General features: G+C 41.7%; 1 protein-coding gene across 2 annotated transcripts in view; it reads right to left on the bottom strand.

Moving 5' to 3' along the window:
* The window catches only part of GPC6 (glypican 6), a 786144-nt gene that overhangs the window by 18424 nt on the left and 747189 nt on the right, over window positions 1–20531 (bottom strand). For both annotated transcript variants that reach the window (XM_071806659.1, XM_065851136.2), the window contains one exon: window positions 4663–4799. In XM_071806659.1, coding sequence (XP_071662760.1) covers window positions 4663–4799 — 137 coding nt within the window. The remainder of the gene's footprint in view (window positions 1–4662; window positions 4800–20531) is intronic.

The raw sequence follows: 20531 nt of genomic DNA, 5'->3' as shown, positions 1-20531 counted from the left end.
AGTTCTTGTCTCAGCAGGCACAACAGAGATGTCTTTTGGCACACCATAGCCAAGCACTACAAAGCCTATGTTTTTTTTTAAATATCTATGAAAAAGAGACAACACAAAGTGGAGGAATCTTACCTTTTTTTTTTTTTTTTTAAAGACATCTGCCTTAAAGGGCACCACTCTCCATATTTTGCTGCTGCTTAGAGTACGACTGGAGCAACCCATCTAGGCAGTACTGGAGTATTTCCAGGTGCACAGAATTGTAGGTAATAGAGTACAGAATGCAGCACAGGCTCACTCAGGCTGGACTGGGGGTAGGCAGTCACATCTGGTCCAGAAAGATAAGTGCAGTGGAAAATTGGCTTGTTTGGCTAACTAGATCGCCTCATCTGATTCTGTTTGCTCAGGAGGTAATCCCCACAGGATTTTTTCATTTTTTTCCTCCAGCTTGGAGAAAAGCTTGAGGAGACAGAAGGAGAGGGAGAAAAATGGCTCATCTGCCAGTTTTTTGGAAGGAAGAAGCTGAAAAATAAACTAGAGCCATCAATTAAGAATAAGCAGTTTTCCCACTTACTGAGAAGTGGTTTATTCACACTCTTACCAGTGGCGCTAAATGATTATCTTTGCCTGCCTCCAGGTAAAGGACATTGAACTGATTCTCATTACAAACCTTGCTGGTCAGCAATGAGCAGCTTTCCCAGGGCAGTCACTGATCTGGTGAGTCTTTCTTTCCACCTCAATTTCACCATAAATGAAAGGCTCTCTGCCCAGGAAGTAGGGACTCACCTATCTATGGCAGGAGAAGAAGAAAATGTCAGGCCAGCTGTGACTTTATGCTATGTACATTTGGGTGGAATAGCTTGTAGCTTTGAGCTAGATGTTGAAAATTACAGTGTTAATTTTTCCTTTTATTTCTTACATTTCTCTATACTTGACTCAAGCACTGGAACAGGTTGCCCAGGGAAGTGGTTGAGTCACCATCCCTGGAGATGTACGTAAAAGATGTATAGATGTGGTGCTTAGGGACATAGATTAGTAGTGGGCTTGGTAGTGCTAGGTTAATGGTTGGATCTTAAAGGTCTTTTCCAAACTAAACAATTCTATGATTCTACAGGTTTTTTTTTTTTTTTTTTAATGCTTGTAATTACCGTCTGTCTTATATATAATTTTATTTCTTCTTCATTGTACTTGGAAGAGTGATAACATTCCTCATGGAAAGGAGGACAAGTCTCATCTCTTCCATAGATTACAGCCTTCCAGAGCTAAAACAGATTAGTAGGTCTATAGTCCTGGTGAGCAAGAGCACCAAGATGATAGTGCATGAGCATGTCTCACATGGGTTTGTTGAAACGAGTTGGCTGAGTTGGTTGGAGCAACTCAAGGTTCTTCTGGCCACCAGAGTGGTTGCAGATTTGGTTACTGTTCTCATTTCAGTAAAAGTCAATCATTCAAAAGCTAATAGCTTGGATTCAGTTTAACTCCTAAAGCCTAAATTCCATCATGCCTGGGAAAATTCCTTAATTTCTGGACAACAGTGAAGAGGTTATCAACTGTTAAGAATTTATCTGCATTTAAGGAAGAAGGAAAACTTTGAAGTTTGGTCTTAATGATAATTTTTAGGTCCTAAATATATTTTAAAAACATCTCTGTGTATCTGGCATAAGACATTAATTCTTTAAACATAAGAATATGTTCTTTTGTGAGTACAGATACAATGGGAAGACCTGTTAGGGATCTCTTTAAGTGGCACTTAATTTAAAGTAGCTATTATTATTATTTCTAATATAGATTTTTCTTTTTTTTTTAATAAATGATTTCCCATTTCCACAGCACTTGGTTTCTATCTGAAATGTCCTGATTAAAACCATTCTTTGTACAGAATCAGTAAGGAGCCAAGTGCACTCTTCCAGAACGCCAAATGGATGACTCTGTTACCTCATGATTATTTGCGAATTGGTGACCTTCATTTGGCAACTTGGTGTCACTGCGAATTAATCATGGTAGCAAAGTGATATCTGGGGAGTGTAATAACCACAAGTGACCTTGGTGTAATGCCTCTCTCAGGAGAAAGCCTAGCTTTCATTTTCTGTAGTCTCAGATTTGTAACTCTTTTTCCCTGTAAAAGCAGCATCGAAAGGTGATGTGTAGTATGAAACATGAGGAATAGTGTCTATCTGGCAGTTCAAAGTTTCTAATTCTTTATACCACCATGGGCTCTGATCAAAACCTAAAACCAGTCTTCTTTCCCAACAGCAGACAACACCATGTTGTCTTCTGATTTGTAGTATTATATTAAAGCCTCGGAAAACAGCAGATAGTTAAATTTCATTTTTTTCCCCCATCATTAGCTGTTGTCATATTCTTTGGAATTCAAAATGCAGCTCCTTTTATAGCACAGGGGTGCTTAGGATGGGTGACATGGTGAACACAAGTAGATTTATGCATATTGGCCAAATTTTGCCATGCTTGTTGTTCTGAACTAGTGTTTGATATCAGATGCTAATCAGTAGGATCCAAGAAACATTATTTTTTTTTTCTTTATGCTGCAGTAAATGTCCTTGTTCACCACCCAAGAGGTGATTTTGCATCTAAAGCTAGTTATTTACAAGCATATTATTTAATATACAGACCATGGTGTTCTATGGTATCTCTCTGATTTATTTCTGTTCTCTCCACCTGAAGTATTTGTTGAATTCTGTTAATAAGACTATGACTATATGTTTCCTGGACAGAGGAACAGTGGCTGAGCCTACTGAGATCATATTTTCAGGAGATACTTCAAAGCTGTAATTCCACATCCAGTGAAACATGTGTGAGATTATCAGCAGAGGATAGCTTTTCTCAATGGTTCCAGAACATTAATCTCAGAAGGCATCGTGAAAATATCCAGAATTATCATAAGACAAATATTGTAAAAGGATGGTGAAAAACTATGTGGATAAAATGCACCTCCATAATTCCCAACAAATGTAGAAGTTCTTCCAGAACCTTTAGTGCAGGAGCAGAAGACAGCTGAAAAGTATTGGCCAGACATGGTACAAGCACTAGCATTGGTCATGGAAGCCAGGAGGGATCATAGAAGGTTTATTTGACTGCTCTTTTGTAGAAAGAGTAGCATATATCTTATTAATGCATATATCCTGATGTCATGCATGGCATCCAGCTGGGAGGCCTGGAAATGCTGTATAACTGCTGCAGCACATCGGCTTGGGGCTGTACCTTACAAAGCCCATTGACTAGAAAAGATATTATAGGGGAAGATAAAACCACATTTCTCATTCTCTCTTCATGCCATTCCTGTGTGATGAGTCCTGTAAGAGCCTGATGTTCCTTCTCACTGTCTTTCTCAGAGTCTCTGGGGGATTTCTCTGGATCTGGGACTCAGGGTCTGAGCAGTGAGCTGTGCTTTTGGACAGATTTGTTGTGTGTGTCGCAAAGTGGGTTCAGTGGGCTAGCAACATCCCAAACAGCCCTCTCCTTTCATCTGTAATATGAATCCTGTTAAGCCTTGCGTAGTCAGGCTAGGAGAGAGGGTGTGTGTTCAGTGCAAAACTTCCTCCTGTGAAGTGTGTGCCTGATAAAAATGGTTATATGATGGGATTGGTGTAATCTATCTGTGTATTCATCAATCCATGCAAAATGACATTTAACATGTCAGTGAGTTTCTTCCCATGTAGTCTTATTTTCATCAAGCTTTTATATTTGATGTGCTTGTCTCACTTTTTTTTTTTTTTTTAAATTTATTTTGGTTTTGGTTGTTGTTTGCTCATTTTTTAATTCTGACTTTGTCTGTACCATCAGGTAAAAGGAAGATAAGGATTCCAGTGTCCGAGTGCCAGAAAGCATAACTGCTCTCCAGATTCAGCACTCACCAGACATCAAAGCTCTCAACTCGTTCCATCTCCCCAAAAGCACAAGCTACCACTGCAGACCTGAAACCTGACTGCCTCCAGTGTGGTCCTTGACCCAACTCCTCTCTTGGTCTTTCTGAGCAGGGATAATCTGATCCTCTCCTCTGTCAGCTGATGAATCCATGCTGGGACCTTTGGAGACACCTGCTCATCTGCCAGCTCCAGCCCTGCCACAGCCAGTGTCAAGCAAACTTCAAAATTAAAACTCACAGAAAACTCATCACAAACAAGGGCAGATGACCACAGTATCTTATGAAATAACATAAGGTCAAGCCTTCTACACAAGTTAAGTAGGAGTGTCACATTTATTCTCTGCTGGCTATTTTTTTTCCCCAGCAAATAGCCCTAAGCTTTGCCAGCCAATAGCAAATAGAGCTGAAATTCCAATTTCTGTTTCATCCCAGTATGATATCCTGAGAGTGCAATTGCTTCACAAGCTGTCAGTCCCAACACAGGGATGCTAAATGGAGCTAAAGAGCTCTTTGAAATCTCGATATAAATTATCCTTCTGGAGCTGAACCAATGAACATTTTCTGTGTTCCCATGCTGACACGCTGTGCACATTTACCCTGACTCACACTCCGGCTTTAATGGCACCTTGACAATAAGTAATCTCGGCTACAAGCTGCGTGTGGACGATTACTTGCTCTCCCCATTTCTGTTTTGCCCTTATAAATGGTTTTCTGAAATGCCCTTAGTTTTGTGATTGCTTCAGGCTGGATGGGGATTTGGATCGAGTGCGGTGGAGAGGGGTCCACCTCACCTCGCCTTGGTGTGGCCATTCCAGCAGTCCTCCTCGACTGACGGACCGGCTGTCACTCGCTCATCCTTGCAGACTGTGTAGGGTAAAGTTGACCAGAACTTTTTAGAGAGCTTTAGTTTTTCTTTAATGTCTGTTACCTGATTAAGAGACAATGAGAGGGAAAACAGGTTAAAAACATCAGCCATGCTCACTATCATATTAAATAAAGTTTAATTCCATAATGGTGATGATGGTGAAGGTTAAGAGGGCTGAAGGTGCTAAAACTTCAATTTCTGTATTTGTGAGCAAGGCACTCAGCTTTTGGATTCAGAGAGCACAAATAATCAAAATTATGTTTTTCCACAAGCAAGACATTAATAAAAGCATGTTACACCTTGCTCTTTCTCATCTCCATTTCTCTAAGATTTTCTAAATACACATATTTCTAAGAATTAATATGCCTCGCAGTCTGCTGAACGTAAATTCAGTTAAACAGTGTACATCAGATAAAATGTCTCACCCACCAACTTGGTCATGTTTTAGATAAATATTATATTTAGAGCTACATAAACAGGTTCTAAAAATTGGTGCAGTGCTGAGTTGATGTTGAACTGGCTTAAGATACACAGGCTGAACACATTGCAGTACATTTCAGTTTCAGTAACAGCAAGAAGTTTGTGTATATACATGCATGCAGAGACTAACTTCATCTTTGCTGTTGGGTGTAGATAAATATCTGCAGCTGGATACAGACTTCAGGTTCAAGAAATGTTGGGACAATAGTGAAACAGTTTCTTTACTCCTTGAACAAGGAGTTTGTAATTTGGCATGATGCAGCAGCAAAAGGGAACAAACTGAATTTCCAACATCAATTTAACAAATAAAAGCTCTGGCTAAAATGTTACCAGTTCTTGTTTTATGTTTTGTACATTGGAGTGGAAGAATCGACAAGAATAGATACAAAACACAACAAAGGACAGACTACAAAGGATGAATGGTGTCACTGTTGTTCTTATGGAAACAGATGCATTTCACATTAAGTTGTAATAGGATTTAGGGGAGCTTTTTGAATAGCTTTCAAAGGAAATCGCTGAGCTTTATTCTTCAAAAAAACCCAAGAAATAAAATCTCTCCATTCTTCCATTCAGTTTTGAGATTGGCTTTTAGGTTGTTGAGGTACAGTATTGTACTTGGCTATTTATCTCTTTTATCTTTTGTTCTGAAGACATGATAGCTCTCTGAGCAAATGGCTCACGCTGCTTTGCCTTGCTTAAACTCGGTGGAATGTCACTTTATTAACTAGGAGATAGAAACAGCCAAGGATGTTATTTCAGAAGCACCATCCACATTTTCTTCCGTAAGAAATAAGTCAGGCAGTATTTGGCTGCATGAGCTGTTGACAGTGTTTCTGGCCATGACAGACACCTTATAAATCTCCACACTTCTTGCCAAGGCCTAGTGGCTTTGTTTTCATATGAGACACTAGGAGCATTTGAAAGCCTTAAAAATCTCAACAGGGGAGCCCTGTCAAGCCAAAATTTAAATTCCAGTTTACAGATCATGGGCAAACCTTCAGAAGTAGTGGGAATGTTCTCAGGACGCCTGCCCTTTCTGATGGCTTTGGCTGATGGGACCAGGGTCTTAGGGCAGACAGTAGCCTCTCCTTCTGCTCATGCTGAAGGTAAAAACTCCAGGATCCCTCCCAGTACAGCTAACCAGCACAAGCAACTTAGTTAAGCTGCCCAGTGTTCACAGAGAGGTGTGTAAAATCCTGTTAGGCCACAGTGCGGTACATCAGACAGAGGAATCCTATAGAATACATAGGGAAGAGGGTCCATTAATATAAACTTCGGGAACAGGAGAGCCAAGGGGACAGATTTTCTTATTTATTGCCTATGCCTGGATAACTACACAAGCATTTTGATTGATAGCAGTGGTGAGCAATTAGTTTTCAAAGCAGTAACTTCTCCACTATCTGGAAGTTATTTTAAGCTATTCAAAACTCAGATGTTTAGAGTTACATTTAGATTTCTACTTAATCAAATGAGAGCTGGTTCTCCCAGACTGAAGACTTCTGTTTTTGTACTGCAAGTGAGACAACACCCATTTAAAAGTGATTTCCTCTCCTGGCCCTTGTAAGGACTGTAATACGGAGTACACAGAAGTCAGCAAAAGAGTGGAGAGTGGTTCTTACAGCTCACATGCTGCACAGGCTGTCCAGATACTCCCTGAAAATCAAAATGAAGACTCCCATTCCCTAGTCACCTCTAAAGATATTAAAGATATTAAATGATGTTTACATACTCTATATGTGTGCTGCATATAGACAACAAATCATTAAATTTCCTAGCAATAAAGATTTTTTTTTTTTCCAGAAGTGCACCTAGCAAAGTAAGATGGTCTTGCTTTACCCAGGATTGTTGGCAAATCACAGGTTTAATCTCACAGATATCCCCCTGAGATGCCATTCCCATTTTAGAGCCTGGGGGGAAGGGAGACACTTACATGACTAACAAAAAGCAGCAACCGCAAAAATGACTACAGCTTAGGAAAAGGTTACCATTTCCAGCCCCCTCTAGGCTCCTCCAATTCAGGTGCATTTTAACACTTTTTATTCCCCTCAGGTATTCCCCCTCAAAGCTGTCCCCAGCTCCCCCTTGTGTTACTTCACCAGCGAGTTTTAAACAACTAGTGGACTCAGCCTGCAAAGTGTTGCACTTTCCTGCTGTGTGACCGGATCTCTCTTAACCCTCTCAGCTTTTGACAGTGGAGTTCACACATCTACCTGAACAGTCCCTCGAACCTCACTCTGAAACTGGTTTTCTGGAAATGGAGGGCGGTTTCTGATGGCCTTGAAAGAAGAATTATAAGCACAGATTGATTAATTTCCTTTTTCAAGGGAGTAGCCTGACGGCCACATTCACTTCTGCTTGATGAACGCTTGGGCAGGCAACAAATTTGGAGTACTTTTAATGTAACTTTAAATGCAAAATAGAATTAGGTGATGTAATGCCTGTGATAATATGTAAAACTTTTGCCTGTGGGTTTTGGTGGCTTCAGTTCTGGGATCTCCTCAAGCATGGCCACAGAAAGTCTCTCATTAGTCCCCATGGTTATGCATATCCCACCATACATCATTCTGATCACCATCAGCATTTAAAAAATGTGTTACAGATGTGCAGTCCCTTGAAAACAAGGCAAAAGCCGCTAAGGATTCAGTTAACATTGCTTGCTTGTGATTTACCAAGTCGGACCTTAGTGACCTGTACCCTTGTAAATGATTCTTTGCTATTTCCTATTCTTTGAATTAAAGATTGACTTTCAAGCTCGGTTAGCTTCTGTGGAAACATTTAAACATGAGATGTATGCAATTTGGATATTTTACATATTTCCTTTCCACTTTCTCTAGCAGAGATTTATTCGGATTAGGACAGCTGGATCTCTTTGGCTGTAGTTAGCCTGACTTTCCCTAGCTATCTTCCTGACATAGCACTGATATTATACTGAACTACTTTTTTTTTTTTCAGCTACTTTCGAGGTACTAAATTTGTTTTAAATTGCAATACCTCGTCTCTCATAGGAAAAAGGATATAGCAAGAGCCATGCAAAGAGTCAAATTTTTAATTTAATGGGAGATATATAGAAATGGATATTAAAATAGCCTGGCCTTCATCTATAATTGCTAACAGAAGGGAAGCATTACTGTGTAGGTGAGAAAAGTTAAATATTTGCATCATTTCCAAAGAGAAATTCATATCCGGAGTTATGGAAATGGTGTAGTTACATGCCCTACATTGAGAAATACAGTTCATTTCTTATTTCTGACTTCTCATGTGACTGAGGCAGTCATGTATGTCATGCAATTCTTCAGCAGAATTTGGAACAGCAGCTCTGAGTTCAGTTCCAGTCCTACCAGCACAGGTTCAGTTATAAGCAGGCAAATAAAGATGAGCAGTGTTTCTAGCTTCTTTACTCACCTTGCATTCTAACATAATGAAATGAGCTAAAAAGCAAGCCCATCATTTTAGCTGCAATCAGACCTTAGCATTCCTTGTTTTAATTCAAGACATGTGGATAAATTGAAGGACTTGCCAGGATAATTAAAAAAAGCCGTGAAAATACCATGCAAAATTAAAAGTGAGATGACTACATTTTATAAGGTTTGAGATACCCCAGGAAGACATTTGCTTGTGAAATGAGCAGCCAATTCTAACGGAATCCACTTTCATTTCCAATAGAAATGCCGGGGCCAAAAGCAAATTTTAAAAAGTAAATTCCCTTTTTTCCTCCTCTTTCCCTGCTAAGTTCTCCCCTGGCAAGTCCATCTCATCCCCTCCAATATAATCCCTACTTTCACAGATAGAGGAATATTAGAAAACACTATAATAGTGTTCAAAGCTAGTAGAATGCATCCAAAACTGACCCAAATTCAACGCAATAAATGATACGGAGTCTTTCTTGTGTTAAGACGAAACAGTTCTCTTTAACCTTCTTTTTTTCTTCCTGATGTTTTTGCGTTGCGTGTTTTTTTCTTGTTTATCCTGCAATTTGGGAAGATTTTATTTTTGATATGCAAACAGAATATTGAGCTTGCCTTTCTGTCAATACCTTCTCCCTGGGGGTGATGCTCAGAAACACCTCCATATAAAGTCCCATTGAGAGTTAAGCCTTTATACCCCAGGAAAATGTACAAACATTTCTGGCTGATCACTGGACATCACTTCTCTGGTGCAGCAGGGTGCCACTCTGGATGACGCACTGTGGGTGGGCATGTGGTGGTGTAGCCACTTGGAAGATGTTTGCAGTGGATGTCTGTGATGGGGCACTGTATTAATAATTTCAGGGACTTCAGGCTGGGTTTGTAAACTGTATCCTACTGGTGTGTGACACTAACAGAACAGTTACAGACAGTGAGCAGAAAGAGGCCTGGGGTTATGCCTTAGAGAAAAGACATGAAAGTAGCTATCACAAGCCACGTTTGTGTCTGTGTAGTTTCTTTAGTCACATACTCCTTTGCCCTCCAATCCACAAGCAACATTTAACTAATGCCGCTTCTCCATGCTACATTATTTCCAGATGAAAAAACAGACTGTTTTCTACTGCCTGCTGCTTGCTTTCCCCTAGACGTGTCTAACATACCCAGCTACACACCTGGTACCCTTGCAGTCTCTATCTAAAATGATGTAGAGCTTGTATTAATACAATAATGGGCAGCTTGATAACAGATTTACGGATATGGTGCTTGACCACCTGAGCTGCGTGTGGGATCATGAGGAGCACGTCCTTTGCCATGGGCATGGCCAGGTAAGAACAAACAGATCATCGCGATCTGATTTGTGTTATGCCATACTAGCAGAAAGCTGCACCAGACTTTCATACATCGATCAGTATTTATGTCCATTAGGGATTTAATTTGAAAGCATTCTAAGACTAATGGCCAAGAACTTGTTTAAAAGGACTAGGTCAGCAAGCACATATTATACACTCTCTAACTGGTTGTTGTGTTTGTGTCTGCTGCATGTGGTGTCACAGTGAGGGCAAGAATCATACGTCACAAGCAAGTTAATACAGAACAGATGAGTGTTCTAATTGACACACAGTTTGCCTTGCAAACTGGGCTTAATGAAAAGTAGTTCACTCAGACCCCTCTTTTAGGAACTCCCTCTCAAGAAAGATGTCTCCTCTATGTACTTTGCTACAAATGTCAGCTTTATTTAGATGTCTGAGGCACTAGGCAATTGTGTATAAGCAACTGAATGGAGCTCCCTCTATCTCACCCAGGTGTTTGAGCTTAGCTAAAGAGGATATCTCTTGCAGAGGTTTTTTTTTAAGGCACCTTCATTTATCCACTGATTAGATATGGGGAGTGTAAGTGCATATTTTTTGTTTAGCTCATTAGGTGCCCAAAATTTCAATGTGCCTCAGTGAGGACGGCCTGCTTTGATTTAAAACAAGTGAAGCAGCTATATATGGAGATTACTTTTCCATACATTATACATTTCCACACTTTCTCACAAAAGAAATTTAAATGCCAAGCACTTGCCGAACCACCACGTACTTGATCGCGGATTATTTTTTTTCAACCTTTTAAAAACCAGTGAAGTGCGTAGGGCACGGATTCAGCGGGATTCGAGCATGATGTGGGCTCCGGCTGCTGGGGAGCACCCTGGATATGGGGGTTCCTGGAGATGGCAGTGTTGCTCAGCCTTTGTGCTGCTGCCAGCCCCCCGACGTGCGCCTGCTGCGTTTCCCAGAGAATAACTCCGTAGATTGTTCCGCTGAATATAAAACTGACAACCCTGTTATTTTAAACTCAAAAGTGACAGGCTGTTATTTTAATGAGGTCTGCCAGTGCCAAGGTTAACCAAAGCTTTATTTCCCCTACAAAAGTTTAAGGCTGCAGTTCTAAAAAGGGGGCTGTGAAATTTTATGGTTATTGATACTTTCTCAGCGCAGATAAGTTCTGAGGATTTCACTCAGACCTTCTTGTGCAACAAATGTTTTTGTTTTTCTGCCTCTTTTGAAAAAAAAAAAAAAGATGACTTTGTGACTTTAAATGGTCCGGAGCTCTACCGATGACTGCCTGCTTGTGATTCATGTTTCTGCACAGAAAAGCAGATGACAGCTCTTCTCATCAAGAACTAACACTGAGTCCCAGTTATAAAGCACAAATGGGTGCTTGGGCAATTTGTGAAATAAAACAAATGAGCTAGGTGACTTTCCAAAGCAGCAAGACTTTTCTCACCAGAGTATTTTAAAGTGAAATGAAAGGGTTTTTTTTCTCTCCTTGTCTCTAAGGGCTACCCACATCTTTGACAAGCAAAAGTTAAGGCCTTTAATAACCTTATGGCACTGCTATCTTTTTGTGTCTTAAACCTCACCTGGAGACCCCACCTCCAGCAGTCTCTGCAGCTCTGCAGAGAGCTTAACACTGCCTCACATCACCAAATGGAGGCTTCTTTTTAATAAAAGCACTGACGTGATTGCTTACAGACAGGTAAAGTCTGACACCAAACTCATCCCGCAGTCAACATTCATTTTGACTGGGGAGAGAGGAAAGGGAGCAGTCTGTCAAATGGTGGAGCAACCTGGGCTAGACTTCAATTCCTTTCCAAAAATGTGTCCGTTCACTTTTGCCCTTGCTCATGGCTTGATTTGCACAATCAGTCTGCCTCGTTAAGTAGGTATGTCAGGACCAAGTTCACTGCTTGTGGCTCCCCAGTAAATAAAAACTTGGCTTTTTGAAAGTGGAACTCACTGGAAACATCTGTGCTTTGAAACGGAAATCTGTAGGGACTTGAAGCAGCTTTTCCCTTTCCTGTATTACCTGGGAGCAGTTCTAAAGAGCTGGTCTGTACATTTGGCTCAAACAAATCCAAAGCACTTGGAACAATCAGCTCTTTATTGCAGATAAGTGAGTACACCAGAAGTATGCTGGAATCTTAAAGATAAAATGCCAGAGGGTTTTCTGTGGCAAGGCTCAGACATTAAGCACCGATTCTTTGTGAACAGTCCTTCACCTTTCCAAGCACAAATGATAATATCTAATGTAAACAATTACTGATAGAATATTTCAAACTTATACAAACTTTCGTTTGTCCAGGAAATGTACATCTGCTACCAGTAGTGAAGTGGCTGTTTCTTCTCTTAAAACTCGAGGGTTTACAGGCAACTGCACGTGTTATAACAGACAAGGAGTTCAAACAACCAAACAGCTCTGAGGAGCGCAAGATTTCTAAGAGCAGCAAAAGCTGGGATCCATCCTTTCGTAACAAAGCAAGAAGGATAATTGTACTTCATACTTGAAGTGGCCTTACATTTAACTTCATTTCTTCTAGTGGTTACTTCTTGACATAGCTCCATTGCCTTCCAAACTGAAGAAGCTCTCAGTGGACTCCCAATGCCTTGAAATAACTCAAGATTCAGCAATAAGATGACGGCTACCTTGGCAGCAACTTCTGGGCTTCTGACCTTCCTCCCTCTCAACCAAAAGTGGCACATCCAGTTGTTTACCCAGAGTAGACAGAGCCACAGAGAAAAAACTGCGCTAAGGTGGGCAAAAATACAGAAAGCAAAGAAAAATGTAAAGCCAGAGTATGCAAGTAGGAGTTTTGATAAAGGATCCACCTTAAGATTTTGAAATTACTGTATGCTCTCATAAAATATTTGAGATGTCTTCCATACAGTGTAAAAACCAGTATGGTTTTCCCTATGGACTTCAGGGACCTTTTGTCATTGTTCACAAAGGCCAACTATACTACCTCTTTCTTCAGGAAGTTTGGGTCTAAAAGCATCTGCTCTTCTATGACTGGTGTTCTCATGCTGCAAAGTGATTCATTAATCAGTTAATCAGACTACAGCACCTTTCTCAGTCTATTTTAAGGCTATTGGAAATTTGTTCTCTCTTTTGCCATGTGCCTTCCTACAAGAGAAAGGTATAAAAAAAATCTCCTTGCCTCCAAGTATATCTTGTGCAGCTCAGGGTGTAACCCCTGCCTGCCCTGAGCTGGGAGGGGAGAATGTCAGGCCCTGCAGGCTCAGGCCAAGGGAGGGTGGTCACGAGGAGTAAGAAATTAGAGCTGGAAAAATGCATTTATCTGCATCATAACTTGTAATAATGTTATACTGGAACAAACCAAACTTGCATGCACAGCGTGCAAAATCCTGCTTCCCCCAATATTATGCTTTCTTTTAACACAGAATTAATGCTTGGTAGGTTTCCCTCCCCTAGTCCTTCTGGTTGCCAGTCATTCAGCTTAACTGAAACAAGAGCTTGATTTCAAATGCCTGGATATTTACATTCTGGATTATTTTAATCCACATACACAAATCTGCATTATTACAAGTGCTGAATATATACTGTTAATAATTAAAAGTCAGTGCAGAGACTTTGTGACATTGCATGTGCTGATTGTGGTGATGTGGAGTTCTGTATCTATTTTTTTGCCAAATTTTCTATCTAGGCTCTTTGAGGAAGATCTACAATTTCATTTTCAGAGCTATTTCAGAGACAAGAGGGGATTCAACAAATTGGTGTTATATCACATGCAAATACAACTTGTTAAAACATCTAAGTCAAAAATGAAAAGTCATGGAAGATTTAGAATGAAAATAGTAATATTTTCAGAGATAGAAGGGTTTAACAAAGGACATTTCTGCCAAGGCAAGTAGGCTCAGCAGGAAAAGTGCTTATCAGGAAAACAATCAGAGTCAGAGAGAGCCTTGTAGTGTAAATCCACTATGTCAATAGTCTAATGACTTTCATTGCCTTCCTACTGAGGAGAAGGTGGGTTGTCCTCTGCTGATGTGGAGTTGCGCTCTCTTGTCCTTTCATGATAGGGTTAAGTACTCCAATTACTGGATCCCAACAGAACAACTGCACACAGCTTCCTCAGGGCTGCCAGGGACAGACACAGGCAGAAGACATAGAGGCTGCATGTAGGTTCAGCTACTGCTAGTGCTTAAGGTTCCTTCTAAAAGAGGGAGAAAATTTAAGTGCAGTTTGAAGTACAGCAAAGTAATGAGGCATTCTCATAAGATTTTGTCTAAAAGCAGCAAAAATCTAATGAGACTAATCGATTCCCTGTTCTATGCCACGGCTGAGTGGAAAGCTATGAATTTAGATATTGCAAGATTGGTGTTCAATCTAACCCTGTATCAGGAAATGGACCACTTCTAGTTTTTTGTTCACTATGAAGCTAAAAGAGCTTGAACACACTTATATCTGGACTCTGGAGTCTGAGCCTCGTGACTCAGTGAGCAGTATGAATTCAAGGTGCACTGCCCACGTCAGCCGTAAATTCAATGCACTCTGCAAGACCATTCATGGAATCTAATTTGGACAATTTAAAGAGCAAATGCCAACAGAGATATTTTGTATGGATAAGAGTGGGCATAATAGCAAGCACTTGAGGTACACTGTGTGAATCTGAATGAGAAGGTGTCTGTCCCAAAGAGTTTTCATTCCAAATACAAAAAGTGAGAGGAGAAAGTAATACTCCTATTACATATATATATATGTATGAAAAAATACCTATATATTTGATAAAATAATTATATACAAAGAAAATTATTTGAAATCAAACAGGGAGTTACTGGATAAGCAAAGCATTACTCCTACATCTCTTGCACCTTTTTAATGAAAAGTCTGTTTTGCCCCCTTGAGTATTGCTTTAAGTAATAAGCCTCTCCACTCTTCCAAGGATATGTCCACCTAACAGTCATGACAATACAGCATAGTTCAAGCTATGTTCAAATCAATCAGGTAAATATAGCGTGCAACTAGACTTAGTGTTACTGCTCGAGTATTTATTGTGGCTCTTGGGCAGGTTTTGTAGGTTGCCATCCATCTCGCTGCCAGAAGTGTGATGCTGGTGTCTGGGCACTGAATGTCACCACAGTGCTGAGAGGGAAACATCATGTTCTGGTGAAGAGGCCGAGTGAAGAGGCCTGAGTCAAGTAACTGCACGTGTAAAGTTGATTTTTGTCTCCCAAGAAGGAAGGGCAAGCACCAACCCAGGGCTTGACGGGAAGGCGAGTGAGACAGAGCTGGGAAGAGCTTGAGAAGGTGAAGCTGTGGCCACTGCTCCTGACAGCCTGGGAAAGAGGAGGCTGCTTGGGCTGCTGCCCTGCATGTGCTAAGCAGTGAAAACAGTCATGTCAAGCCTGTCTTCTGCTACAGGCACCAGCAGCAACAGGCACCCACCATCTTGCTGTGCCTCCCCGTTCCCCTTACCTTTAGTGCTAATGCAAGAGACTCCCACATCACAGAGACCATAGAGGTTGTCCAAGAGGCCCAGATGTGTCCCAGGGTGAATCAAGCACATCACTACCAGCCAGGTGAGGGAGGTGATTGTGCTGCTCTGCTCTGCACTGGTGCAGCTTCACCTGAAGCACTGTGTGCAGTTCTGGATGCCACAGGATGAAAAGGGTATAAAGCTACTGGAGAATGTCCAGAAGAGGGCTATGAAGTTGGTGAAGGGTTTGGAGGGGAAGTCATATGAGGAGCAGCTAAACTTATTTGGTTTGTTCAGCCTGGAGAAGAGGAGACTGAGGGGAGACCTCATCATGGTCTACAGCTCTCTCACAAGGGGAGGAGGAGGGACAGACGCTGATCAAGAGATCTGACAACCAATGATATCACCCAAGGGAATGGCAGGAAGATATGCCAGGGGAAGTTTATGTTGGACATCAGGAAAAGGTTCTTCCCCCACAGGGTAGTGCAGCACTGGAACAGGCTCCCCAGGGAGGTGTCACGGCCCCAAGCCTGACAGCGTTCAAGAAGAGACTGGACAAGGCCTCAGACACATGGTGTGAACTGTGGGGTTGTCCTGTGCAGGGACAGGAGTTGGACTCGATGATCCTTGTGGGTCCCTTCCAACTCAGGACATTCTATGATACTGTGATTCAGACACATGGTCCTGGCAGGCTGTGTGGCTCTGTAGTGACAAGGATGCTGTCTCTGGGACATATGAGGCACAAATGAGATGCAGCAAGAAGGTGCTGTGCATGTTCGTCTGTGCACTGGTGAGGGCAGGGTTGGTGGTGAAAGCAAAACTACAAGACCTGAAGCAATCGAGCTGCAGTGGACAGCTGGGGATTCACTTCACAAAGAACAGGAAAATATTCTTGCTTCATTCTTCCCACAGAGACCAGACAAACCCTTGCCTGCTCTTCACAGCAGCCTGTGAGCACAAACAGGTATAAATGAGCATTACCTGCTGCAGAGCTGCCTAGAGCTGGCAGGTAGCATCCTGCTGGCTGCCCCTCTTGATGGAAGTGAGTAGCTGGACACAAGATTGATGCTGGCTCCTTGTACATACGCAGCTTAAAAGCAGCCCAGCCTCTGTGCCAGCACCCTCAGGATGGAGGCAGCTGAACACTGGTTATTTATTTGTCTCTTTTTTCCAAGTACCTTCTCCACCTTAGCCTGCTGCTGCATTTCAGCAAGGATTCACGCAAGGCCAGGCATTTGGTGATCACAAACTGTGTTCCCACAGTCATGAGTATATCATGAAAATAATGACATTACAAAAAGTAGCAAGTGCTGCAATTTATTTGCCTCTGAAATCTAGAAGTTTTAGAATTCATGTTTTGGAGGGTTTAGTAATAGTCACAAAGGCTGGAAAATTGAATTTTTTTTTTTGCCATAATAGTGAAGACTGCAGATTTAAAGAAAAGCAGTTTCACAAGACATGGGGTGAAAAATGTAGAAAATTTGCAGTTCTGTGTGTAAAAACTAAACCCAAACTTCTTTACAGGGTAGAAAAAGCTCAAAATAGAAAAAAACACATCCTCACAAAGGGTAGTATCACAAATGAGATAAAGATAAAAATAGAAACATTCACATTTTCTCTCTATTTTAGGTATAAAACCGGGGATATTTTCCAGTCAGGAGCTCATCACCAGAGAGAAGAGATTACTCTCACTGAGCCAAAACTGCTGCTGATATTGAATGCATAAAATATAGGCCACTGCCTGAAGTATATTTTCAGGAGCATCCCATAAGCATCCTGAGCTCCACAAACTCTTTCATTTCTTATCCTCTTAATTAGAGCATTTCAAGAATGTTGTGTGAAAAACCTGGGTTTTGGCAAAATGGAGTAGAAAAGGACCAGGAAACTACTGGCACAGGGTGGAAGGGTCCTAGCTACCCCCCATCAGAGTTTGTATGGGTATCTGAGGAAAGATCAAAACCTGCCATCTCTGGATTACTTGTGAGAGGAAAGACATGATGTTGACAGGAAAGAAATATGATTTTTGGCAAGATAGTGGGAAAATTCCTCTTCTAAAATATTTTCCTCCAAAGATCTCAGAGTAGTTTGAGAAGTCAAACTATAAGGAAAAATTACGATGACTCACCTAAAATATAAACTCAGTTAATTGTTTTACCCATCAAATTGTTCAGTAGCAGTGATTATGCTATAAATTATAACTCCTTTTTCAGTCAGTGCAAATTTACTTCAGTACTTCCCTGAAAATTCCCTGACAGTAATTTATGCAGGCCAAAGCCATATTCTGTCAAATGTGTCTCAGGCTATCATACTTCATCAGTCCATCAAAGCCAATAACAGTAGACACTGAGGTTTTTTTTTTGGGAAAAAAAAAATTAAAAAAGAAAATAAAAAAAAAAGTAGATGAACAGGAGTCCTTTATAATGAGTGAGATAATGCTTGGGATTCAAAAAAAAGAATGGGTTTCAGACAGATTGTTCTACTTCTATCCGCTGCTCTTAAATCTTCTTATACAAGAACAGCAGGCTCCTAGGGCGGACCTGATGTTTGAGGAGGAAAGGGAGCAAATGTACCTACCATGGTTCTCAAATGTATAAATGCTCAGAGAGGGGTGGCTTGAAAAAATTTCAAAGCCTGTGGAACGAAACAGCCCAGCACCATTTTTCTTTATTTAATTCCTACATACAGTGGAAGAAAGAACATGAAACAAATATGGTGTTCAAGGAAAAAAAAAAAGTTAAATTATACTCATTAACTTGCCTTTTATTCTGCACTGTTAACATCTTGCTGTTGTGTAAAAAGATTGCCACAAGGAAGAACAAGAAGCAGAGAAGTATAGAATCCTAATTGAGATTTCCATCCTAAGCAAAACATTGTGATGATTGCTCATTCATTTGGCATTCCTCCTCTCCCTTAGTCAGCACTCAGAGTGGCAACGTCATCCTGTGATATTTCTGAATAACAGCCTGACCTACTGGTCATTTGCCAGAAGAACTAACAGTTGTTGACTGCTCTGCCCTTAATGTCACACAATTAGTTACATTCACTCCAGCTCAGACCTTCAGCCACAAATGGGCACATAGGAGGAGGAATGGTCATGCAGCATTGATCGTATGAATTCAGCAGCTATAGGGAGGGGTGATGAGGTTCAACTTTTTTTTCTCATAGCAGTAATAACTTGCCATGAAATACAATGAAAAATTAATTCTTTCTCATTTCATTGGGTTATTTTTTTAAATTATTTTTCTTTTTCTGTTTTTTCTCCCTCCCCTTCTTCCTTTGTGCAGAACAGAATCTCCCTCTTCAGCTATCTCAAAGTTGACTCTGTCTGTCCTGCATGGTTGGGCTGTGCTGAGGTTGTGGTTCAGCTTGCTAATCATCTCCCAGAGTTATGGTATCTCCAGCTTTGGTCTGTAAACACTTGCCCCACCAGGTGAGACTTGACAGCCTCCTGTGCTCTCTGAGTCTGGAGGATGGTCCACCACAGTATGGCTGGCCATGAGAGATGTGGAACAGGAACAGATTGCAACAGTTAAACTTCATCTGGTGGGTGCTACCTCCTACTTGTACCCAGCTGCCTGTGTTTCCTCCCTGTGTCCTTGCAAGATGTTAGGAACAGGTTGACTCAATCCATGGCTGACAGTGAGCAGGATAGCAGTGCTCATGCAGTCACACGGAAATAGGGGATGGTTTAAGAGACTCTTCCTTGGCACCTCCAAGCTCTGAACCTGCCAGCAGGAGCACAGCTATGGGATAAGAGATTTGGTGGGTGAAAGCACTGATTATATATAGGGCTAAGCCAAGTGTGTAGTATAGACATTGGCTTTTGTTGGGCTATTCTTTTAACATATCTGTTTCTCAGGACCAGCAGGTCATTCAATATATGTACATAGACATGTACCCCCCTACACATAACTGCTGCTGAATGCCATGGTGTGTCCTGCAACCCCATACCATCTAAATCAGATACTACTAGAGACTTATGATTCTCATCCAGTCTTTATACCTGGATTTATTTTCCCAGAAACCAAGAATTACATAGGCTTTGCATGATATGTACTTGAGTCTTGACAATCTGGAGTTGGGACTCAAGCCAGAGGAGTTACTCCAGCCTGAGCATCCAGAACAGATGGAAACTCTCATCCTAGGATACTGAGGGAGGTGATGGAGGTGCCTACCAAGCCACTTTCAATTATTCATCAGCAGTCCTGGCTAAGCAGGGAGGTCCCCATTGACTGGAAGTTGGCAAATGTGATGCCCATCTCCAAGAAGGGCCAGAAGGAGGATCCAGGGAATTAGAGGCCTGTCAGTCTGACCTTGGTGCCAAGGAAGGTCATGGGGCAGATCATCCTGAGTGCCATCACATGGCACATACAAGACAACCAAGTGATCAGGTCCGGTCAGCATGGGTTTATGAAAGGCAGGTCCTGCTTGACCAACCTGATCTCCTTCCATGACAAAGTGACCCACTTAGTGGATGAGGGAAAGGCTGTGGACGTTGTGTACTCAGACTTCAGCGAAGCCTTTGACACCGCATCCCACAGCATTTTCCTGGAGAAGCTGCAGCTCATGGCCTGGATGGGTGTACTCTGCAATGGATAAAGAACTGGCTGGAGGACCGGGGCCAAAGAATTGTGGTGAGTGGAGCCAAATTCAGTTGGTGGCCTGTCATGAGTGGTGTTCACCAGGGCTCAGTATTGGGGCCAGTTCTCTTTGATAGCTCTATGATCTGGATGAAGGGATTGAGTGCATCCTTAGTAAGTTTGGAGATGACACCAAGTTGGGTGGGAGTGTTGATCTGCCGGAGGGTAGGATGGCAATACAGAGGGATCTGGACTAGCTGGATCACTGGGCTGAGGCCAATTGTATGAGGTCTAACAAGGCCAACTGCCTTTCACTTGGGTCACAACAACCCCAGGCAGCGCTACAGGCTCAGGGAAGACTGGCTGGAAAGCTGCCTGGCAGTAAAAGGATCTGGGGGTGTTGGTCGACAGCTGGCTGAATGTGAGCCGTCAGTGTGCCCAGGTGGCCAAAAAGGCTAACAGCATCCTGGCTTGTATCAGGAATAGTGTGGCCAGCAGGACTAGAGAAGTGATTGTCCCTTTGTAGTTGGCACTGGTGAGGCTGCACCTTGAATATTGTGTTCAGTTTTGGGCC

The sequence above is a fragment of the Patagioenas fasciata genome, chromosome 1, assembly GCF_037038585.1.
Source record: "Patagioenas fasciata isolate bPatFas1 chromosome 1, bPatFas1.hap1, whole genome shotgun sequence".
NCBI lineage: Eukaryota > Metazoa > Chordata > Aves > Columbiformes > Columbidae > Patagioenas > Patagioenas fasciata.
Note: the sequence above shows the minus strand (reverse complement) of the source record. Positions and strands in the feature narration are given on the sequence as shown.